The 23165-nt window shown below is 39.6% G+C and overlaps 2 protein-coding genes across 4 annotated transcripts in view; both read left to right on the top strand.

Annotated features, from left to right (window-relative positions):
* Positions 1-13685, top strand: part of plekhh1 (pleckstrin homology domain containing, family H (with MyTH4 domain) member 1) — a 29658-nt gene extending 15973 nt beyond the window's left edge. For both annotated transcript variants that reach the window (XM_026340344.2, XM_026340346.2), the window contains exons 10-30: positions 598-689; positions 805-952; positions 1732-1868; positions 2217-2327; positions 2603-2689; positions 2957-3115; positions 4471-4551; positions 4655-4834; positions 4937-5048; positions 5659-5771; positions 6812-6988; positions 7098-7195; positions 7331-7508; positions 8182-8337; positions 8819-8916; positions 9117-9258; positions 9431-9573; positions 9820-9949; positions 10121-10204; positions 10809-10955; positions 12033-13685. In XM_026340344.2, coding sequence (XP_026196129.1) covers positions 598-689; positions 805-952; positions 1732-1868; positions 2217-2327; positions 2603-2689; positions 2957-3115; positions 4471-4551; positions 4655-4834; positions 4937-5048; positions 5659-5771; positions 6812-6988; positions 7098-7195; positions 7331-7508; positions 8182-8337; positions 8819-8916; positions 9117-9258; positions 9431-9573; positions 9820-9949; positions 10121-10204; positions 10809-10955; positions 12033-12185 — 2726 coding nt within the window. In that variant the 3' untranslated portion in view covers positions 12186-13685. The remainder of the gene's footprint in view (positions 1-597; positions 690-804; positions 953-1731; positions 1869-2216; positions 2328-2602; positions 2690-2956; positions 3116-4470; positions 4552-4654; positions 4835-4936; positions 5049-5658; positions 5772-6811; positions 6989-7097; positions 7196-7330; positions 7509-8181; positions 8338-8818; positions 8917-9116; positions 9259-9430; positions 9574-9819; positions 9950-10120; positions 10205-10808; positions 10956-12032) is intronic.
* Positions 13686-15105: 1420 nt separating this feature from the next.
* The window catches only part of slc25a21 (solute carrier family 25 member 21), a 78395-nt gene continuing 70335 nt past the window's right edge, over positions 15106-23165 (top strand). Inside the window, exons 1-2 of one of the 2 annotated variants that reach the window (XM_026338999.1) lie at positions 15106-15369; positions 15474-15620. In XM_026338999.1, coding sequence (XP_026194784.1) covers positions 15551-15620 — 70 coding nt within the window. In that variant the 5' untranslated portion in view covers positions 15106-15369; positions 15474-15550. Of the gene's footprint in view, positions 15370-15470; positions 15621-23165 lie in introns of both variants that reach the window. The other variant, XM_026338998.1, reaches the window with a different exon arrangement.

The following is a 23165-nucleotide window of genomic DNA, read 5'->3' as shown; positions in this document are numbered from 1 at the left end:
TATTGAATTTCCTGACTGCCAGGTACATGCAGCTTACTGCCAAGTGGCTGTTGTGGATTAAGTCATAGCTTGCTCAGCCTATTCAACTTCCCTTCCTGTTTGTGCCCTAAGGTGCATCTGTTGTTTGAGCATTTTGATCTTGTGCAAAGTAAATACCATGGACAAGTAATTTGTTTCAGCTAAAAACTTCTTTTTTAAAGCAGTGACTTGAAAAGTCATAGTGCTGTTTAAAATGTTTGTGAAATTAAAGGGGACTCAGCATAAAACATTAAAGTCTGTCCCATCCTGTTCTATATTATAACTAGTCTAATCAGGTTCTGCATTTTTCATACACAGAAAGAAAATACTCCCCTAAAAACTTAAAAAAATATAGAAAAAAAAACATTAAGAGCAACAGAGGAGAGATCCCTATTCCAGGAATGGACAGAACAATGTTGTTTAATACATCCCAAAAGCAAAGGCTGAGGAATAAAATGATTATTATAACTAACAATTATCATTTTAAGGGTGATCATTATTGTGCTGTGCTCTAACCCTAAAAATAAACATGAAAATGAACATTTATTTTCAATAATTGTTTACATCTGTATGTTGTAGGATCCATCTTACCTCAGTATCCAGCGGCAGGTCCGTTCACACAGCTGATCTATAAGAATATTAATGTACCAGTTTATACAACACTGAAAGGGGTGAGTTTTCTTTTAATATTGAGGGAAGTTTGTCATTTGCTTTATTGGTGTAAACATCAGTATAGTAATTATATTAGTGGTGTTTTACATCACCGTACTCTCTCAATTGTTCTAGAAAGCCACTCAAATCAGCAGTGTACCTCTACCTGATGATGACTCTGGGTCAGAGGACGACAGCAGCTCTCTGGTCAGTTTACGAACCTCCATCCTGAGTCCAGACAGGAAGAGCAGTGTCCCTGGGAGCCCCCGTGCCGTCAAGAGAGGTAAGAAGTGCAAATTACTGTGCAAACAGGACAGTGAAATCGCAAGGAATTGGAAAATTAGGCTAACCTTAAGATGATTGACAACGTACATTTGAAAAGTCTTCACTTTGTGGCCTACCTCCAATAGGTGTACTTAGGCAAGACCTCCCTCTGCTTACCGTGCCTTTGCCTTGTACCATGTTCCTCACTTTTAAGTTGCTTTGGATAAAAGCATCTGCTAAATGTAAATGTAGTTTTGTTTTATAACATCTTATTAAAACAAAGAAAGTGTAGACACGATGCAGCAACAAGAAGTAATCAAAATGGTATGCAGGTTCAAGATGCAGCATTACATTAGTACAGTGGTAAGAAAAACTTTCTGCTCCCTTCCCTCTAGATGATTCAAAATGCTCATTTTTAATCAGGGACACAGGTTACACCTCTTTTCAGGTCTTTACACTGGCTTCCTGTAGCTACAGGTTCAAAGCGTTGTGGTCCATTCCCTTCACCTCAAAAGATCCCAGGCCAAGCTTTTCAGCTCAGCGGTTTCACAATGGTGGAACGACCTACCTCTGCACGCTCAGCACCCTGACTCCCAATTCTCAAAAAACCTGCTGCAACTTTGTCTGCACTTAAATCCTAAAGTGAAAATAATCTTGACCTTGAGACTGAGCTCTTCCTACAGCACTTTAAAATCTTAGATATATTTCTTTCCTTGTGCCTCACGTGTAAGTTGCTTTTGATAAAAGTACGCCTTTCTTACTTTTCCTGTTTATGTGACATCTTCTGTATTTTCCCAGGTGTATCCATGTCCTCTATTAGCTCGGAGAGCGACTATGCCATTCCTCCTGACGCCTATTCCCTGGACAGTGATTACTCTGAACCAGAACATAAAGTCCAGCGGACCTCCTCCTACTCCTGTGAAAGCACTGGACCTGTGAGTGAAGCTAATATTTACAAATACAAATGTTATGTTTTACGTTTAGTAGCATTAAATACACAAGTTGATATTAGACACACAGAAATGACATTGCTATATTACTTTAACTGTTTCAGAATTAAGCTGTGTTCAGTGTTATTTTGTACATATTTTAGCAGATAAGTAATATTTCTTTAATAATGATGCTGCAAGGTTGCTGCACATAAAATGCATAACAGTAAATGTAAGATTAGGAGCATAAATGAGTTTACAGATAGTCATGAAACCAAAGGAGTGATTGCAGATTTTAAACATTTAATTGGGTATTAAATATTTTCCTGTACTTTGCTGTTCTTGTGTGTGTAGGAGATGTTGGAGAAGTCTGGGTACCTGCTGAAGATGGGCAGTCAGGTGAAAGCCTGGAAGCGACGCTGGTTCATCCTGAGGAATGGAGAGATCCTGTACTATAAATCTCCTGTGAGTGTTTCTCGCTGGGAGCCTCTCAATCTGCTTCCTTCTAAGGTTTTGCTACTTGCACAGAAAGCATTGCAGGAATAGTTCTAAAACCTTTGGTGTGGTGTGGCTGCAGTTGAAGGTACACACACCACATATACACCTTGTCAGACTCAACTTAAAGAGAATGAGTACATGAGTGCACTAATAGTCATTGAATTCTGAATGTTTCTGATGGGAGTTTTGTAGAAGTTCAGAATGAGGATAAGGATTTCTTGTGTGTAAATGTGTGTTTTCAGAGCGATGTGATCAGGAAACCACAGGGTCAGATTGAGCTCAGCTCATCCTGCTGCATAGTACGTGGAGAAGGTGCACAGACGTTTCAAGTAAGTGCAACTACCTGTAATCCTCAGTGAGAGATTTTTTTAGATCTGAACTATGCTTAGACCAGTGATCTTATTATAGCACTATCACAGCAGGGCTTTGCTGCTGCATACCAGAGAAGCAGCTTAAGATGACATCAGGTATAACGCTGGACTGGAATGTTTTCCTGGCTCTTCAGAAGCTGATTCTGATCTCCTCTAACATGATGATGCTATCTCTGTCAGCTTGGCTTAGCATTTTTCCCATATTTCTGCCTTTCGTCTAATCAGTTGATTACAGAGAAGAAGACCTTCTACCTGACCGCTGATTCACCCAACATCCTGGAGGAGTGGATCAGGGTTCTGCAGAACATACTCAAAGTCCAGGCCAGCAGCCAGGTTACTGTGGAGACCACCGCAAAGCCCACAGTGAGAGGTTGGCTTACAAAGGTCAGAGGCCAGATGTTATGTTGTATTGTTTAACCTTATCTTCAGATCTTAAAGTTGTAGTTTAACTGTTTGGCTAGCTAGTTTAATTGTTTCCCCCTATTGTCCAGTCTTTATGCTAAGAAATTAAGCTGAGCTCTGGCTGTAGCTTCATACTCAGTATCATTATTCTCATCTAACCCAGAGTTAATATATAAGGACAATAGGATAGGTGTATCATTTCATTAAAATTTAACGCTTAAAAACTAAAAAGAAATGTTATTTATTATCATACATAAAGTTCATATATTATATTATACTGATACGCAAAGTCAATCTTAAAAAAATATTTTATCTATGTGAGTTTTTTGCTGAACTGATGCAGTTACATTTATTAAATTTCCAGCTAATCTGTCAATGTTTTTAATCTCTGTTTACTCTTCCTGTTTCAATTGCATTTTTGAGAGGTATGGGTTAGCCAAGGTTTCTCTCTGCAGATGGTGCCAGAAATAGCCCATTTTCAGGCTTTAACATCCTCTTCCAGACAGATCGTGAAGTGCTGTCCCTGGGGTGGGGAGGGTTTGACAGAGCACTCTTAAGGCAGATTGTTGAAAACCTTCACGTTGGGACACGGTTTGAAGACCAGAGCAGCTGGAATGCTACAGAACTCCTTCCCTTCTTCCCCTCTTCCTCGCCTACCAGTCTGACTCGCTCCCTGCCTTTCCTTAGCTCATGCCTGTCTGTGGTTAAAGTTAAGACACTTAAACATCTGACGGGTGTGCATGATGGGTCTCTGACAGATGACTGACAGCCTCCAGCAACTTCACCAAGCCCCCAGTCCCCCTCCTGCAGTCGTCTTTGATCTGCTGGTTATGATGTGATCATAGTTCAGACAGGGTCTGTTCTGCCTCTCAGCACGGTTAACCCCGTTGACCCCATTTGAGATATGCACAGCTGGCTTCGTCTCGAAGGCATCCTCCAGTGACATCATTGCTCCCTTCATATCTGTAAAACTCTCTGGAAGAACTCAGTTTCAGAAAGTGACATGTAATTATCCACAAATGCATTCCTTGTTAAAGTTTAGCTGGGGAATCTGAGCGAGGGCAAGAATCGGTTATCATTTTAACTTCAGAGACAAAAAAAAAATACAGTTTGAATTTAAGTTATTATTGAAGTAAATGATTTGCACAGCCACACTGCCTGTAAACCTCTACACATATGTTGGTCAGATGTAGAAAATCGCTGGCTAACATCTGTCCAGCTATTTAAAAACTCTTTGGTCTGAGTTTCAAAGAAAACAAACAAAAAAAAAGGTCTCATATTACTACTGTTTTGGCAAATAGAGAGACGTGTGTCTCATGCTTTCTCTGCTGTTTCAGGTCAAACATGGACACTCGAAGCTGGTGTGGTGCTCTTTGGTTGGAAAAATCTTCTACTACTATCGAAATCAAGAAGACAAGGTTCACACAACAAGCCTTTTAACATGCCTTTACTTCATGTACATCTCAAAAAGTACATACTGTTCAATGGTGTCTTTACACCTGGTTTCTTGTGCTGTTTCAGCTGCCTCTGGGTCAGCTGCAGATGCGGGAAGCATTGGTACAGGAGGTGGATCGCTCCTGTGATTCAGATGAAGACTATGAAGCAGGTAGTCGAGGTTTCCTCTCCTCCCATTGCACATTAGTGGTGCAGCCCAGAGACCAGAGCCCCACCTATCTGCTCATTGGCACCAAGCAGGAGAAGGTATTGGAGCAGTGGATGTCTTTATAACCACATTAGTATCATTACTGTTATTATTACTATTATTTTGTTTGGATATTACTGAGGAGTGTATTGACCACACAGGACACATGGTTGTATCACCTGACTGTGGCAGCGGGCAGCAGTGCGACCTTCAAGGTGGGGACAGAGTATGAGCAGCTCATCGGTAAACTCCTTGACGCAGAGGGAGACCCAGGTGAGAAAGAAGCTCCACGGGTGTCTGGCAAAGCCACCACTGATTTGTTGTAAAAAATAAAGCTCTTTAATCGCCAAAAGGCAGTTTTATAAAAGCAACTTGTCTATTTTTTACTTTGTCAAACATGTGTCACCAAGATAGTTATTTATTTTATTATATTATATTATTTTTAGTGTTTTCTTGAGTTGAAACGTGTTTAATTTATGGGATGGAGCTAAATTTTCGATTTTTATTTTGGTTTTCAAGTTTTCAACTAAAAGAAACATGAAAGACACTGATTGGACCTGAGTTTTAAGACTTGTTTATTGGAGATATATTCGTACCACATGCACTACAGATGCTCTGATTAAACGGCTTAAGGTTTGAAAGGTTTATAAGTGGATGCCATTTTGCTCAGCAGCACGCTACAGTACATGTTATTTTGATCCATAATGTGTGTGACAGCTTTAATCCACACTGCAGACAGTGTTTACGACTGGAGCTCCGTGTGTAAATTTTTGTCAGCTGTTGAGTCATTACAGCTTTGAAACTCAATATGTATGTTTGTCTGTGCGTGCATGTGTTTGCGTGGGTTTATGTGCGTTTGTGTATGTGTTGCCTCGTTTCCCAGAATCTGCCTTGTGGAGGAGCGAGGCCTTGAGCTTCTGTAAGGAGGGTCTGCGCTCGCCTCTCACCACTCTGCCCTCTGAAGCTCTCCAGACAGAAGCTCTCAAACTTTTCAAGGTCAGTTTCGGCACCTCTCGACCTCTCTCTACGACTGTGTGTCTTTTGTTTCATCCCACTTTCCTTTGATTTTCTTCTTGCTTTCATCCCTTTCTGTCTACGTCCTTTACTGTAAGATCCTGCTCAAAGCATTATCCATCCTCCTCCAGTTTTTTCCCATCATCCTCCACTCTATCCCTTCCCATGTGCTCCTATGTGAGACAATGCCTTCCACAGCCTCCTGCCCTTAAACTGGATCAAAGGTTTGAGGATGAAGCCTGAGCTCATTAAAAATGTGGACTTGATTGTCTGCTCTGATTGAGGCTGACCATTACTCTGGTTTAGTGTGAAAGGGCACTGCTTGAAGGGGAGACATGAGAAGTGAGGGCCTTCGGGAAGTGGCAGCAATGGGTATAGAAGCCACAGGATGGGGGAGGAGAAAAGGGATCAGAGCAGAACCGGGAACGTTGTAGTGCAATGGCAGAAACCTTTTCTCTCTTTTCAACCCTGTAGCCCTCTGTGTGCCCACCCAGAAGCCCCCACCTTTCCCAACTTCCTGCTTCACAGCACCGTCCACTACAGCAGGACTTTATGATTGAAGGTTGAATGGATCTGCTCCCTCTTTGACTAGCCAGCCTTGAAAACAGTCCCAAACACACACAAAGAAACAGAATGAATGGACGTGACACACTTTTCAAGCCTGTGCTCTATTTCGTGTCTTTGAAGTATTAATGAACCTGACAAGACTGATGGAAATTGGTTAAATTGGTATTTTGTCTTGAACCATTGAAGTGAATGAGAACAATATAATGTTCACATTTCCTTCCTCGTACTAGCGCTCTTCCTGACATCATGACATAATATTTGTTGATGTTTTTCTTTAGTTTTTTTTATCTGACCCTAAAATTTTACAATCGCCCGTGGTTCTATTTATTTCACCACTGATAGACTGAACTTGTGGCGCCTCCATTAAGTTACTGGTTCTTGTTTGCTTCCACCTGCTGGTAGTTTGTAGAATTAAACACCAGAGTGAAAAACAAAATGTCTTTGCTTGTCTGCAGTCGTGTCAGCTCTTCATCAACGTGCTGGTTGAGTCTCCATCTGTCGATTACCACACCTCGCTGGCCCAGCATGCTTTGCAAGTGTGCCTCACTCATCCGGAGCTTCAGAATGAAATGTACTGTCAGCTCATCAAACAGACCAACCGTCGTACAACACACAACTACTCCCTCACGCAGGTCAGCCTGGTGCACACATTAAAGTGAAGTATGATGAAGGAGATGTTCAATGATCAGGTTAGAAGTGGGATAATTATGTATCTTCTCCTTTTTCTGTCTCTTCCTGTAGTGCTGGCAGCTCTTGTCCCTGTGTGTGGCTCTTTTCCTTCCTCAACAGCACATCCTCTGGTACCTGAGACAGTACCTCCAACGCAACGCTGACCCAAGGTGAGCTGTCTCACACTGGTTGCTGACCCCAGATTCCATTAAAATATAGCAGAAAACCTGAAATGTAACTAAAGACTGTTCTAAAAGTCCATTTCTACTGGATTGTTTCCATTCATGTCTCATTTTTCTACACAGTAGTGAGGTTGGAAAGTATGCTGTGTACTGTCAGAGGTCTGTGGAGCGAACGCTACAGAATGGAGAGCGGGAGGCCAGACCTTCACGAATGGAGATCATCTCCATCCTGCTGAGGAATCCTTACCACCATTCACTGCCATTCAGCATCCCAGTTCATTTCATGAACAACACCTACCAGGTAAAACATGGCTACATAACAACACACATCTTGTTCGTAAGCATCTGACTTGGACACATTCAAACACATTTCTTCTGGCATTTTAACCTTCTTCTGTCTTTCTTTCTTAAATCTTAATGTGTTCAGTAATAAGTTTAAACAGCTTTTCTTAGATTAGATCAGAGTGTAGATCTTTGTCTTTCAAGCAGCGACCACATGCGGGCTAGTAAAAGCAAGTAAAATGCCTCAGCCTAATTCATTATGATCCTCAACAACCTGCTTCTGTTTTGTATCTTTATTTGATACAAATCAAACCACAGTGTCCTTAATATATTAATCATTTTATATCATTGTATCACTAAACATGATGCACACACTTAAGATGGGCCAGTGTGGCATTTTGTAATTGCTTTTGTAGGTTGAAGTACTGTACACACCCTTTTTACATGTACAGCTCATCATAAGGATTTTAAGTGTCTCTAAAAGTAGATGATCCACCAACAGGAGATCTTTTGTATGTCAGATCTGTTCTTGTAGCATCCATGGTGAAGCAAAGTAGTAGCTGGATCAGCAGTTAATTCTGTTGATACCACATGCTGTGGGTGCAGGTACAGAACCATAGACCATGAATATAATGTGTTATGGTTCTGTATAAATCTTCACCATGTGTTATTTGTTTTCTTGTGTCCTGCAGGTTGTGGGTTTTGATGGCTCCACCACAGTGGAAGAGTTTCTCAACACACTGAACCAGAGGATTGGCATGAGGAAGCCTCAGCTGTCTGGGTTTGCCCTGTTCACTGATGATCCAACTGGCAAAGACCTGGAGCACTGCCTGCAGCCGTCTGCCAAGGTAGGACTCTGGGTCACTGAGCATAAGTGGATGGAAGAGAAACCGTCCACAAACGACTGAGGCTGCTGGCTTCCTGTCATGTATTGAGCCAAATCATTAGTCTCATGTTACCTAATAATTTAGAGGATCAGCAGTGAGTAGTCAGAACTATTTTGACAAATGAACGCTGTCCAAACATTTTGTAACTTTTTAACTTTCAGATGTAGGGATATTCCAGCATACCATAGCCTTCCTCTGTAATTTAATTCCAATCAAACGTGGTGAAAGCGGGGCTTCCACTTTTTATTATGGTTTCTGAAACAGCTCCATCAGCCAGTCAAATGCAGTGAATGGCCAACATGTATAGATCTGTCTGGCTCACACAGTATACAGAACAAATCAGGCTTTTCTTGCTGTAACTATTGCCACCTGACAAAAACAGAAATAAGGTAAAAGGTTCCATGTGTCTTAACTTGAGACTGACTTCTATCCCTTTTGCCAGATCTGTGATGTCATTTCCAAATGGGAGCAGGCTTTAAAGGAGCTGCATCCCGGGAAAAATGAGGGGACACGTATTGTTCGGTTAACATACAAGAGCCGGTAAGATTTCTATTGTCACATCTGTTTTCACTGTCTAAAGCAAAGTCTGTTTATTTAAAGCAAAACAGATCATACAATAAAATTTTATGCAAGAATTTTAAGTGCTGGTGTTAGAATTCCTGTGTCTTGGAAATAAAGCGAGCTTAATTCCTGCCTTTAGCAGGAAATGACTCTTTTTGTCATTGTGCTCCCTTTTGTAGACTGTGCTTTAGGTCACAGGTGAAAGGAGAGACAGAGCGAGAGCGCCTCCTGTTGGCATACCAGGTCAATGATGAAGTTCACCACGGCCACTTCCCCGTGAACAAAGAGCTGGCTCTTGAGGTGGCTGCCCTCATGGCACAGGTCTGTGCACATTATGTAGGATCCACCATAAATCTCACTGTTTGGATTAAATAAGACATGTATAAAATTATTATATTGTCATCTACAAAGCTGCAGCTTATTAAGAATTTATGTTTTAAATCCATTCTTCTTGTTCTAACTCTCTCTATGTTTTTGTTTTTTTTCATTCTAGGTTGAACATGGTGATTTAGAGCGAACAGCTGCTTCCTCTCCTACCGGCTCTCCTCAGCCTAAATCTCAGCTGATTCTCCTGCAGGCTTTAGAGCGTTTCTACCCCAAACGCTACAAACAAGACTGTAGCTCAGAGCAGCTCAGGTAAACAAACTGCTCATCATTCGATATTTGAATTTCATTTTAAATCTACAACCTCAGAGCTTCATGTTCTCATACTGATTTATTTACATCACGTTGTAATATCCTCACTCAACAAAAACAAAGTCTGACAAACAGAGAAGTTGCACTTTGTCTTACAAATGAATCCACCCAAACCAGAAATGCTGGATGTTTTTGTTGTGAATATATCACAGCTGAGATTTAGCCAGAGTATGTTTTTTCTTTCAGAGAACTTACTGAGCGTCTGGCCACTAAGTGGTCTATGCTACGTGGGTGCAGTGCATCCGAGTGTGTGAGAATATACCTAACAGTGGCACGGAAATGGCCCCTGTTTGGAGCCAAACTCTTCAGTGCCCAGGTAAAAATGTCTATAGGGTTCAGTTAATGTTGTTCTCTTTGTGTCAGTCCTCTTTACAAACTCATGAATAACAAGCATTTGAGCCCAGGATGACCCAGAGGGGAAGTTGTAATGTTTACTGGTGTTACTCACACTTGTAACTTGACCTTTCTTTGTTTCCCTTGTCCACAGCCTGTCCCACCTTCACCTGTTGAGCAGAGCCAGGTGTGGCTGGCAGTCAATGAGGATGGACTGTGTGTTTTGGACTTCACAATGGTGAGTCTCCAAATGTGCAGAACAAATATCTCCATCCACATGTGCCATCTGTGTCTGCTGTTACATAAAACATGGAAAAATTACCCAACATTTAAATATATTTTTTAGGTTTCTGTTGTTTTTGACCTTTCCGTTCGGAAAGACTCAGCTGGGTTAGCCCATGGCTTTAGTTGACCCACTGGTCTGGAATGATTTTTATTCTGTGGTGTTTATAACACCAGAAATTCGCAGGAAAATAAAATTGCCAGGCTCTGATTTCTGGATCCTGACAGATACATAGCAGTTCTACCATGTTAAAGATGTTGAGCTTGTGAGCTCTGTAATTTTCAGCAGCTCATGTTGATCCATTTTATTCTTGGTCTGGCAGGCAGTTTTTCTCCTGTAGTCCAGAAAGGCAGAGAAGAAAAACTAAGTGAAAATCATAATAAGTCACTGGAAATGATGTTATGCTTCTTCACACTCAATTTCCCCCTCAAAAAAGCAGAAACCAAAATGATTTCCCAAATGAATTCCAAGCTCTATTCTGGGATCAGCAATAAAATTTGAACATGCTCTGTGTTTATATGTATTTCACTGCACATTTCACGCTGGCTGTATTTTTCAGCACACGCTGGTCACGTACCCCTACCAGTCTGTGATTACCTTTGGTGGATATCGTGACGATTTCATGGTGGTCACAAGCCACCAAACGGAGCCTGGAGTCGGGAAGAAGAGCGCAGAGAAGCTGGTCTTTGCAATGGCTAAACCAAAGGTATGTCTCCTGCATCTGTTGTCGTGGGTGTTCACAAGCTGAGTCAAGTTTTCCGTTTGCCTCCACATGTGAGTCTGTCACTTGTCATTTTTGAGGATCCAACATGGTGCTTCCCACTGCAGTGCGGTACTGTTGTTATTGCCAGAAAAGAGGTGGAAAGTTTGCAAGGCACATAGAAAAAAGAGCTTAGAATAAGTAGAAATCATTATTTTATTCAAAATAATAAAAATTTGAATTCACAAGTTCAAACCATTTCACAACTTACAGAGCCAAATGTAAACAATCAACATGGCTGACTGTAAGAAATTACAGGGATGTATGGCAACACCATCTGCAAACAGTGAAAGTGAAATGCAGAAAGATGAACAACTATTAAGGAAAGAGGCAAATACACACTATTTTACACACATTTAGCCAACATACAACAGTAATTTCAATGTGGTATACTAGCATAATCTAAGCAAACAGCATTTATTCAGATTCTACCAAACTAAAATAGTGATGTATCAATAAACTGTTTCAAGTAGTGACAAGCACTGGATTAATGGCTAAAATCTGAATATAGCCGAGTTGAAATTGTGAGGTAAAAGTAACAGAGAAACAAATCATGATAAAAACACCTAGCTACTGTTCTAAATGAAGATTTCCCTAATCTGTCCAATTTCTTGAATAGAATGAAAACATATTTTGTTGTTGAATGAGCACATTTAGAGATGATGGGAGTGACGAGTTTGTAATAAAGGCTGGAATCTACTGACCTATAGGATACAGAAAATGTGGGAGAGTGTGAACCAAAGAACACTAGCAAACCCCTGACATATTCATATTCTCTCTTTGTTTTTTTTTTTGTTTTTGGACAACCGAGAGCTGATGGAGAAAACAGAGTCTCTATGGAGCTTTAACACAGAGTCATGTTACTGGGTGAAGCTAATGAGAGTAGCTTTTCAGTCCACTTGGATTTCTCTGATTTTCACAACTTCTGGTAACAACACTGGGTCTCCGACTCCCCAGATTCTAATGAAACACAATCATGTCATAATTTAAAAGCCATTAATCCACAATCTGCTCTGTTCTCAGATACTGGAGCTGACTCTGCTCATGGCCAGTTACATTAACCACTGGAACCCCAGCCTCCCATCTGCTTCCCAGCATCCCCTCGGTCACTGGGACGTGGACAGCAAACATTTCCCTGCCATGAACTACACCACCAAAGGCCCCACACTACTGTGAATTGTGCAAACGATAAGAACAAAGACTGTTTGACTACAGGGGGGCTTGCTGACAACCTTTAGTCCACATTCATCTGGGGTGCATCGGGTTGCATGTGTAGATTTTTACATTCTTACTTTTACAGAAGAGGTACTTGGAGATTATTTTGAACTGTGTCTTATGAAGCATTAGATTAAGAAATGGTAGGCTGGGACTCGTTAGACTATTTGTACAAATGAGTGTTTGAGTGTATTTTGATTGATTGATCGATTGATTTGCTCCACTCGTTCTTTCAGTGACATCGTCTCTGCTGACCTTCATGTTTTTCAACCTTCCTGATCTCAGACTCTTTCTTTTAAAACTCAACTCAGTTGCCGTAGAAGAGTCTGGCTGGATAAAATACAGAGTCGCCGTAATTATTCACCAAGAGTGATAGAACATACTTGACAATGAAATAGATTTAAATTCACATAAGAGCATGAGGTACTAGAGATTAACAATGTCTTTATTTGATTTTGTCCACATATAATATTACTCTAATTTTTTTATGGCTGAAACTAACAATTATGTGTATCAACTAATCCGGTGAATTATTTTAATTTAATCTATGAGCCCTGAGGTCCCTAAATGTTTAGAAAGTGGTTAGGTTTGTCACAGGCTTCAGAGCCCAGGTTGACATATTCAAATTTATTCAAACATCTTAAAACCCAAATATACTTAATTTAGCATCATTACAATTTTAAAAAAGCAAAAATTCCCATTTTGCTAGATGGAACCATCATTATTGTGTTAAAAGTGACTTGACTGTCAAAGTAGTTAATTTTTTATTGATTAATTAATCAGCTGTATCTTCATACAATTTGTGTTTGCTTATAAAATACAGGGTGTGGCTGCCTTTTTCCCCCGAAGACATTGTGGTCATGGTTAAGAAACCTTTCTCATTTCTGTAGAAAGATATATTTATCTCATTTATCTACAATAAAGCAGGCCAAAAAACACACGTGAAAAGTTTAACCCAGATCAGTAAAATTACTGGTGCATAATAATACCGCAGGATAGTAAAGATATGTAATAGTAATAGACTGTATGTCTAGTGTGTCTGTGAAGTTTTAGCTGTGCAATGTGTTCATATGTTCATTTTCTTACGGTACATCTCTGAAAACTTCAATATTTTCTCATAAGTTAGTCACTGTTTTAACAATCTAACAAAAAAAGGACAATTTAAAAAACAAAAAGAAAGAGCTACCAAACTTTATTGACTTGAACTGTTTTGGATCAAACCACTGTCTTGTTTGTGTTTATATTAGTTATTTATTTTGTTTTCAGCATTATTTAGCTTTTCCTTTAAAGGTGTTTTCCACAATTGTCATTTACATCAGTTTCCTTTATGTAGGCGAGTAATTTAAGAGCATAGCATGTTTGGTGATTGTCATTGTTTTCAGATGTGTTTGAAAGACGGTGTCCTATAGTTCCTGTATGTGTGGGTGCTAATAAAATATGGTACAATCCTCTGTGGACATACCCAATCGTTTTCATACACTTTATTTAAACCTTAATTCAGTCACTATAATATGATCTAACAGAGATATTTTTACCTCAGACTGTTGGGCTGAGGGATATTTGAAATCATTATCGTTACCAGCTTTTTTCTCACTACTCTGACGTCACAATATAGCAAACGAATGCAAAAATACATATAGAAGTATGTAAGTTCTCATTGGGCAATGCCGGTATGCTATTTGTGATTAGAAAAAGCTTCATCATATGTCTAAGACCTGAATGTGAGGCAGAGAAATTAGTTGCCAAACTCATCTCACGTGGAACCAGTTCAGGTTTGTGAAGCAGTAACCCTCTGAGTTTAAGGCCAGGATTGAACAAAACACACAAACTGCAATAATTTTACATTTTCTAATCTGTTCTTGGCATGCTTACTCTGGAATAAACTCCTTTGCCAGAAAGTATACAGTAATCCATTCAGGACATATACTAGTAAGAAAATTCATATTCTAGTAAAAGCTGCTCTTGAGAAACTGTTTCTACACAGTGTCACTAAAAAACATCTTCTCTCATGAACCAAATACTTAATCTCGTGCTGGTTGTACACAGCCTGCCCACATGTCATGTTTTACTGGAGTTGAGGTTGTACGGGTGGAAGCTGTTCTGCTTTTTCTTATCCAAGGGGGTCAAAGTGGTAATGGCATTTCGCTGCCAAATATATGCTGTAAATCCCACATTTTTATAGCTCGTCTGAAGCTTTTCTTGTTCCACACTCGCTCTTATATAAAATAAAATGCTAATTATAGGGCTCACTGCTGAATTTCTGTGTACCTCCCTTGCTCATCAAAAAAAAGAAAATAGCTTCTGTAATTTTTCCATCGTGCAACTGGGCTTGGGTCACATGCTTTATGTGAGCTGAAATCAAATTGAATTAAAAGTGAGCAATTTGTTACCCTTGCAGCATTTTACTGGCTGTGTCATCGTGTTATATGAATCATAGAAAAGGCAGGATTTAAAAAACAATATTTACCATGAAACGGAGCATATAGAGGAGTTTGGTGTTATTTTAAGCTGCTGTCATTCATTCTAATGAATAAATATACAGAAGAATCATCAGCAAAATGTATTTAAAGCATCAAAAGTGAAGGTGCACATCACACAGAAGAGCCCCTATAGGAGTATCATGTTTTTATGTTTATTTGACTAGTATTACAGGCGCTGTAACACATATTTGTTGTATTTTAATATTACAGACGGTTAAAAAAGTACAATATTTGACATGTAGGAGTGGAAAAAGTACAAATAGCCAACAGCTTATATATACAGTATTTAGTTTGGGTTTTTTACAGTAAGTGTCCAAAGTTTGGTGCGCCTGTATGAAGACTTTTACTGAAGAAAACTTTATAGTTTATGGGTAAAAAACAGACCTTTGACCTGATTGTGTGGCTGCTGCCTTGTATTGATCACTAGCCCCGGGGTTAGAGTTCACCCATTGTTTATTCCCAGTGTTCAAACACCTCACTCCTGGAGGCACAGGGAGGCTAAATGTCAACCTGTTGTGGTGTTGGTAATTGTTAACATATTAGCCTAGCCTAGCCTGGGAGTGTGCTGCGCTCTCTGCACAGCGTGGTTCGCAGCAGCAGACGAACCGTGACAGCGGGACAAGACGCGAACCGAGCGACTCGACCGGAGCGCAGCAGACGCACAGGTCGGGCTGGATGTCACCGCTGCTGCTGGAGCGTTAAGTGCCTTATGACATGACACATGGGGCCCAATTAACAGCAACCTATCTGTGTCTGTGTGTTTTAGCAGCATTAGCCACACATTAGCCGGTGATCTAGAAGCTGCCAGCTGCTCCTTCCCCCCTCTGTGACCCCCCAACCAGCAGCATGACGACCAAAAAGCCGCAGAGCATGCTCCGGGAAGCTTCTCATCAGATCATCGCCGGTGGATCTGCCGGTAAGTTCAGCGATTGTTTCACAGCAAATCTTTAAAAGGAAAGATCCCGATTGCACAACAGTTGTCAGTCGGTGCTTGCTGCTAAATGCGTGCAGATAACTAGTTTTTAACTACTGGACGAAAAAGAAGAACCGTGATGCGTCCTCCTCGGTGGCTCCACAACAAAACCAGACAAAGCGATGGTTGTAATCGCACATGCATGGAAACAAAATATGTCTACTGTGCAGCCCTTAACCAAAGAGTATTCACTATTCAAGATAATGCACACCCTCCTCACATCCTGTTTCGCCTGGGAGCTTCACGGAAGCAGCGGATGGTCAGGAAGTCACGTGTGTAGGAGACAGCTGGATGAGTCACTGTGTCTCCTAAACCTCCTCCAGCTACTGCCACCCCAGATCTATAAAACATGTCCTCTAACCTGTTTCCTTGAAGTTTCCATTTGGTCCTGCACAACTTGCCCTCCTGTGCTGAAACAATGCTTGTTAGGTGGTGGTAATGTGCTCAGCTACACAGACCTAATAATGCAGGAATCACCTTAATAGGTGTATACTAGTGCTTTATTGGTGCAAACACCTCAACAGCCTATTTGTCCAACTATTTATTTAATTAAACTAGTGGAGATTGTGAACCTGTGGTTTTCGTGACCACATGATAGTTGCCCTTTAGTCTTGATTGCATTTTCTGTGCATATAATAACTACACAGCCATCCTGAATAGTAAGAGCATTTCTGAAACTCAGCACTCAGAGTTCAAAATACAAACTTGCTGGAACACATTGATCTTATCCACATGTAAGCTGGAAGTTATCAGCTGTAAACAAAAGAAATATTACAGATGTGCATAAATGGTTTAAAGTCAATCATTATCAATAAGTGTTGATAACTGTGTTAATAAGTGTTTTTTTGTTTGTTTGTTTTGTTTATTTGAAGCTGGCTATGTTGTTTATCTTTTTGTCTTCACTGATGTTTTTTTGGGGGGCATTGGGATTCATCATTTTTATATTCAGAATTTAAAATAATACAACATAAATCTTTTTCCTTTAATTTTTCTCCAATGTTGGTTTAGCTTATGTGTGAAACAGTCGTAAGTAGGAGCAGCAGGTTTTAGGTTGACATATATTTAGATTTCACTATACACACCATCGAATGGACATCAACATTGCACAAAAATAACTGTAATCAATACCAGCTACTCGACACCTTTTCCAGCTTGGTATGTGTTGAACACTTGGTTGTTCCAGTCCTACAATTAGCTCAAAAGCTAATGTACCATGCTGTATTAAAAAATTAATAACTGTCGGTGAAAGTTAGATTTTTTTAGATGAATATCTACACATTTTGAAATATTTTAAAACTCCGTAATAAATTGAACTAACGTGTTGTTGCAATGCAGCCGCCGGCCGCTGGTGGCGGCACTGAGCACAGCACTGCTGAGCGCCACTCTGTCTGAGTGAGGAAGAAACGGCCGCCATTTTTAAAGGTGCGTTTTGAATTTTAAATTGTTGCTGCTGGAGTCGACAACACTTAATTTAATTCAATTTATGTTTTATTTAGTTTTATTTTAAACCACCTCCATCGTCAAAAGGTTGGCTGTCATGTGGTGAGTGTGTATTTTCAGTATTCTCACGTCAGTAAGTTCTGTATCTTGCAGTTTGGTGGACTTTCATGTTATATTGCTCACGATGAAGCTACTAAAGCTAACTAAACATTATCAAAGCCCGTCAACAAAGGCAATTTAATACAAGATTTTACATTTGAGGCCCTAGAATGGATTGGAAAATGTAATTTGATTATGTTTTGATTGGAAATACGTCCATAAACCAATTTAGAAACTATTGCAGCACTCGCCTCATAACGATTTAACGTTTGTTTGCACCACAATAATTGTTTAATTCGAGATGTAAATGAAAATTAAAATATCTGGTTACTCTACATTTGTTGTGATTGAGCTCTGTGGTTAGATTGTTGTTGGGGTTTTTTTCCACTCAAATGTGGCAGCACATGATAGATGAAGGCCAGAGTAAAGACTAAACAGGAAGTGAGCAGAAGTGAATGCTCTTGGTTCTTAGTTTACTTTCCCCTGTTAATTAATATTTACATAAATACTCCTCCCCTGGGTTTCCCACTGTCACGATGCCAACAAGACCTGTTTTCTGCAGCAGAGGGACAAGGTCATGGAAATTACGTCAGTGGTAATGATGCTGCATCACCTGCAGGTCACCTAGAGACTAGACACTCAGGCTCATTAGGTACATCCAGCTAAAACTAGTTTTAAAAATCCTTCTGTTCAGTTTCTATTTTTCTAGTTTTATGATTTATTATTACTTTTATATAGAAAAAATCTCTAAGGCATGATTCCCTCTTTCTTATATTATTTATTTCACCATTGCACAAAAGTACCCGCTTGCTTTGCAGTGGCACACGCTTTCTTCCCTCCTTCTATTAACAGATTTTCTCTGGTAACCCTTAATGTGTGTTCAGTCCTGCACAATATTGCTCCTTTGTCTCTTATCTGTTGAGTGTCTGTTGTAAAAATGACAGATTGATAATGGTTGTAACTTTATGAGCAATCACTGGTAAAGTTAATACTGTAATATTTCTAAAGCTCATAAAAAACCATGCAATGTCACTGCTTCTCTAAACGGCTTGTGCAGTTTAAGGTGTTTTATAGCTGAATTTTTTGCTGCTTTGTGGTTCCTGAAGTCCAATATCTACCACATTCTCTCCAACACATTGCTCAGTCACAGTGCTCCTTTTTGAGGAGGAACCACCAGTCGTATGGAGACTGTTCTGCCTGTTTCATATTTGAGTGTGCACAAGCAGAACGCTGAAATAAAGCGGATAATGGGCTAAAATTGAGTTATGGACCCAGAGTTTATTTATTTGATTACAAAATACTTCAGTTGTTCTTTTCCAGCTGTTTGGAAAATTGTAATGGATATTGCGCAAGTGTGTGTGTAGATGCAATTCGTATTTTTAACTATTGATTAATTAGCTGAATCTAATTTTGGCCTATTAATTAAACATAAATTAACATAACAACACTTTATTGATGTCCCTTTATTTTAAAAGTTAAGTAAGTTAACCATTGGGTACTCGCTGTGTGACTTGTCTCCGGTGGTGTTGTTTCAGGGGGAGAGTAGGGGGTCACATGTGCTCTGTCACGGCTGCTTGTCACTCACTGTTCATGTCTCACAAGCCCCGTGGGTCTGACAACCTGCTGTCCAGAGGTTCAGAGGCCCACATCTGTCCTCACCAGTCATATTGGGAGTGTGCAGGGGATAGAGTTCACCTTCACCTTCCCCCAAAGCTTCTTTCTTGTTAAATCCAGATTCACTAACTAAGGAAGTGACCCCAGTATTAAGTTAAATGAGAACATTTGCCTTTCTGTGGTGCAACTTTTTGTTTGTTTGTTTTTTGAGGGAGATTAATTCTCCAGCTGATCTCTTCTTCTTCTTCTTCTTCTTCTTCTTCTTCTTCTTCTTCTTCTTCTTCTTCTTCGATTTTTGTTGTCACTTCTGTGTGAAATAACAATTGATTCACTGACAATTAGTCAGTGAATCAATGAGTCAGTTGACAGAGATACTGGCTGCCCTTTTCGATAAGGAGTTGATGTAATTGTTTCCTGTAATTTTTTTCTTTGTTTTGTGTCCATGATTTCCATTCTGGGGGTGCAGGAAGATCACAGACACTGTAGACCTGCAATGAGTAGTAAATTGAAAACAATAAATAGTTTTAATTGCTGATTAAGTTTAGTAAATGAACTCGTTTATTTAAAGAGATAAGAATATATTAATTATTTTGGAGTAAATTAAATGATGACATGATCTGTACTACACGATGTGTTGCTGTCCTACCAGTAAATTCCACATGATTGTGCAGAAAACTCTTTGGATTCTTCATCTTCTTTCAGACTTGTATTTTCACGTCAATCCATGTTTTGTCCACAAGGTGGTGGTGGTTGCATATTATATCTCCTCTTGGTTAAAGGGACGTTGCAACGTTTTGGGTTTCAGGCCGACCTCGAGTACTTGGAACCAGCAGTGATGCATGTGCACCCATCTGCATATAGACAGTATTTTATATACAGTACAAGTATTTTGCTGATTTGGTCAAACTTTGGTTGTCTTGGAGGAACAATGCAGTTTGAATTAGGAGTAGAAAATATTTTAAATATACTTTTAAATATTAATAATAATGTTATTATGATTAAAAATGAACCAAAAAAACAAAACAAAAAAACAACAGAACATGAAAATCTGTCTAGTCGTAGCCTGCTGTAATGTTTTCTCTAAGCCCTTTATTTCCATGACAGATGCGTGTTTTTGTTTTGTTTTTTTAAACTCCGTGAGTAAATCGATCCGTCTCCAACAAATGGACTGTAACGACATGAGACAGACGCCCGGCGTGTGATTACTGCAGCTCTCCCAGCACACTGTCAGAGCTCTGCTGCTTTAATCGGGTTTTAAACAGCAAACCTGAAATCAGTCGGGAAAGAACAAATAAAGCCACTTAACCTAAATGAAGGAGAGGAAGAAAGGAGGAGAGAGGAAATCAAATAAATAAAGTCAAACATGGTGTGTGCATGTGCAGCGCATTGACTGACACTGCACTCAGCAGAGGGGGGTTCTTTCCTCCTCTTCTGTGATTCCCGAGTGGCTGCACCAATCACAGCCGAATTAGGCCTAATATTTATTTCCAGAAACAATTGTAGCTACGTGTTTCAGCTGGGCTTTGATTGAACTCCCGGCGGACATGTTGTAGACAGATGTTTAGATGACCTCATGTTTGAAGTAATGTTGATTCTGGATGAGGAGCGTTCCTCTAAATCAGCTCCCTCTGCCTCCCATCTCTCTTTTTATTTTATTTTATTTTATTTTATTGGTCTTGGTCTAGGAGGGCATATATCCCTCACATTTAATGTTCAGTCATATTTAATGTGCTTTGGTCCGCAGTAACTATAGCATCCCATTTACACACAGATGTCCGTGCGTAAAGATCGTGGATGGTTTGGTTATAATGAGCCATGATGGTGCTGAAGGATGTGTGCTTAACCGGACAAATGGGTTTAGTTCTCAGTATATTTCTCTTTAGACGTATTTCTCTCAGAACAAAGCAAGAATTGATCAGCGAAGCCATTAATGGTTCTTCTGTTAAATGATCGATAATCAGTTTCTGGATAGAAGTGATGTCAGACAATAATCTGAGTCAATTTCTTTCTTTCTTTCTTTCTTTTTTTTTTAATGAGCACGTTGCACGCTGCAGGGTGTGCAATTAAAGCAGCTCCCTCACTTCACATGAAAAAGCTGCAACACACCAAGCGCTCCTTAAATAAACACACGAGATTTATTATCTCCGTCCTCTCTGAACGGGAAGAAACGAGACTAATGCAAATCCAATTAATGCTTTACATCACAAAATGGATCGTAGGCTTCATGTATGAACCCCTAAAATTAACTAAAGCGCTAAAATAATGCACAATTTCCGTCTCGTTGGTTTGGAGAAATTTAATTAGAGGCTTAATTAAATGAATAGGCTCAAATTCGTACTGTAAATTGATAATATGTGAGATTTAATAGGAGGTTTATTTTAAAAAAGCAAAGTTAGAATTATTACAGCTGATAAAACCACGAACACAACATATCTGCTCTATGGAATAAGTGGCTTCCTCGCAAATGAGAAGTGTCCGTAAAGTGCAGCGTTGTGCAAAAAATATAATTCAGAATATCATAAATATTTTTTTATTAATGATACAAAAATATTACCGCCTGACTGCATGCTCACTATACAGCCATTAGATCTAACGCTTGCAGGGGAAAAACATGCACCATTTGACTGCAGTTCCAGCTGTGTGTACAGGTGAGGCCTCACACAGGCTGTAGGCTGCGTGTGAATCATCCTTATGAGACAAGTGTCATCAATTTTCACTGAAATTATGCCTCAGACTGAGATCTGTCTCTGTCAAAGTTTGGATGTAACAAATCAAAGCGGTAGGCAGCTGAATCCTCAAGATGTTGTAGCTGAAATGGCCTCTTAATATAGTAGGTGAATAAATTGTCTGAATGTCTTAAAGCTGAAAATAAATTGAGAAACTGTTTCATAACCACTAATAGGTTTTTTCAAATAAGCTGTGTTTTTACTGTCACCTTAGGCCAAAGCAAAGTGGAACAAGATCTAGTTCCATTAATCAGTGGTGGTAGAAAGGTCCTGCTTTTAAAAGGTGAACTAAAAATACACAAGGATTAGCTCTAAACCATTTAAAGTACTAAAAGTAAAAGTATTCCTTGTGCAGAAATAGGAGCTTATTTTAATTATCTTATATGTTGTTTTCGTGCTAATGTCTTGAATCCCATAATTATAACTTAAATCACTTTACATAGTTAATGCTGGGGATTAAAAAAAAGGATTATCATTATGTGTGTTGTATTATTGTGTCTGTAGTTATCAAATACATGTAGTAAAAGTACACTTTTTACTTCTGAAATGCAGTGAAGCTAAATTAAGAAGTAGCAGAATATGGAAATGTGGAAACTGGAGAACTTAGTAACTTCACCACTGCCATTAATGATATTGTTAAGATGTTTTTCTATGAGCGCATATCGTGCATTGGATATTGTGGAACATGCAAACCTCTGTACCGGTTTAGAGAAGGCCTGTGCTGTGATGCATGTGGCCCAGTTGTGTTGCTGACATTATCTTAATGACGTGATTTACGCCAACAGTTCAGTGGTGGAGTTTTGGGGGAGACCAGAGAGGTGCTGCACGGGGAGGTGGAGTGGTGGTGATGGTGTAGGTGGTGGGGTTCTTTGTGAAGCAAGCTCAGCCAAGACACGGCACGCAATGACCTGATTGTACTTCCTCCAGCTTGCACAGGGACACGCACGGCTAAATCTAAGCCAAGAGAGGCACGTGCACTGCAGTGACTCCTGAATCAGCTGGTTTTTGTCAGGGAGATACTTCAGTGTGTAACTGGGTTTAGGTGACAGACCGCAGCATCACATTATTGCATCTATTGATACATTAATGCAATTATAAAGCTAATAAACCAACAATTGTTAAATAACTCTGTGATAATAATGTTGCTTGTTTGGTTATCTGTGATATTTTGGCGAGTACATTAACCAATGTAAACAGATGCTTTAAGTTCAGTGATGATGTGAACTGGATTCAGACGATTCCAGAGAGACCTTGGTAGCTATTAGTTTATTAATCTAAGCAGCCTAGGTGGTATTTCATAAGTAATTGACTGAATTGTTTTGGTCAGTCAGACGTAAGGACCTTCACTTTTTTCCTAACAGCCTCCTATGATCATAGTTTGACACGACAACACACACACAGGACATTTATCATAGATTTAGAGTCTTAGAATAATAATAATAATTATAGTGTTATGCTAAGAGTGGATACAGGAGGATAATTATAATTCCTCAACATGGGAGGCTTTTCTTTGGATCATTGCCTCTTATTTAGAGGTAGCAATTATTAAACCCAGCACTTTGTGCTGCAGGAAACTCAGTGGTGCTCATTTTTTAGATTGTGTAGTATT

This window comes from Anabas testudineus, chromosome 22 (genome assembly GCF_900324465.2).
Source record: "Anabas testudineus chromosome 22, fAnaTes1.2, whole genome shotgun sequence".
NCBI classification, from domain to species: Eukaryota; Metazoa; Chordata; class Actinopteri; order Anabantiformes; family Anabantidae; genus Anabas; species Anabas testudineus.
This window is presented reverse-complemented; position numbering and strand designations above follow the sequence as displayed.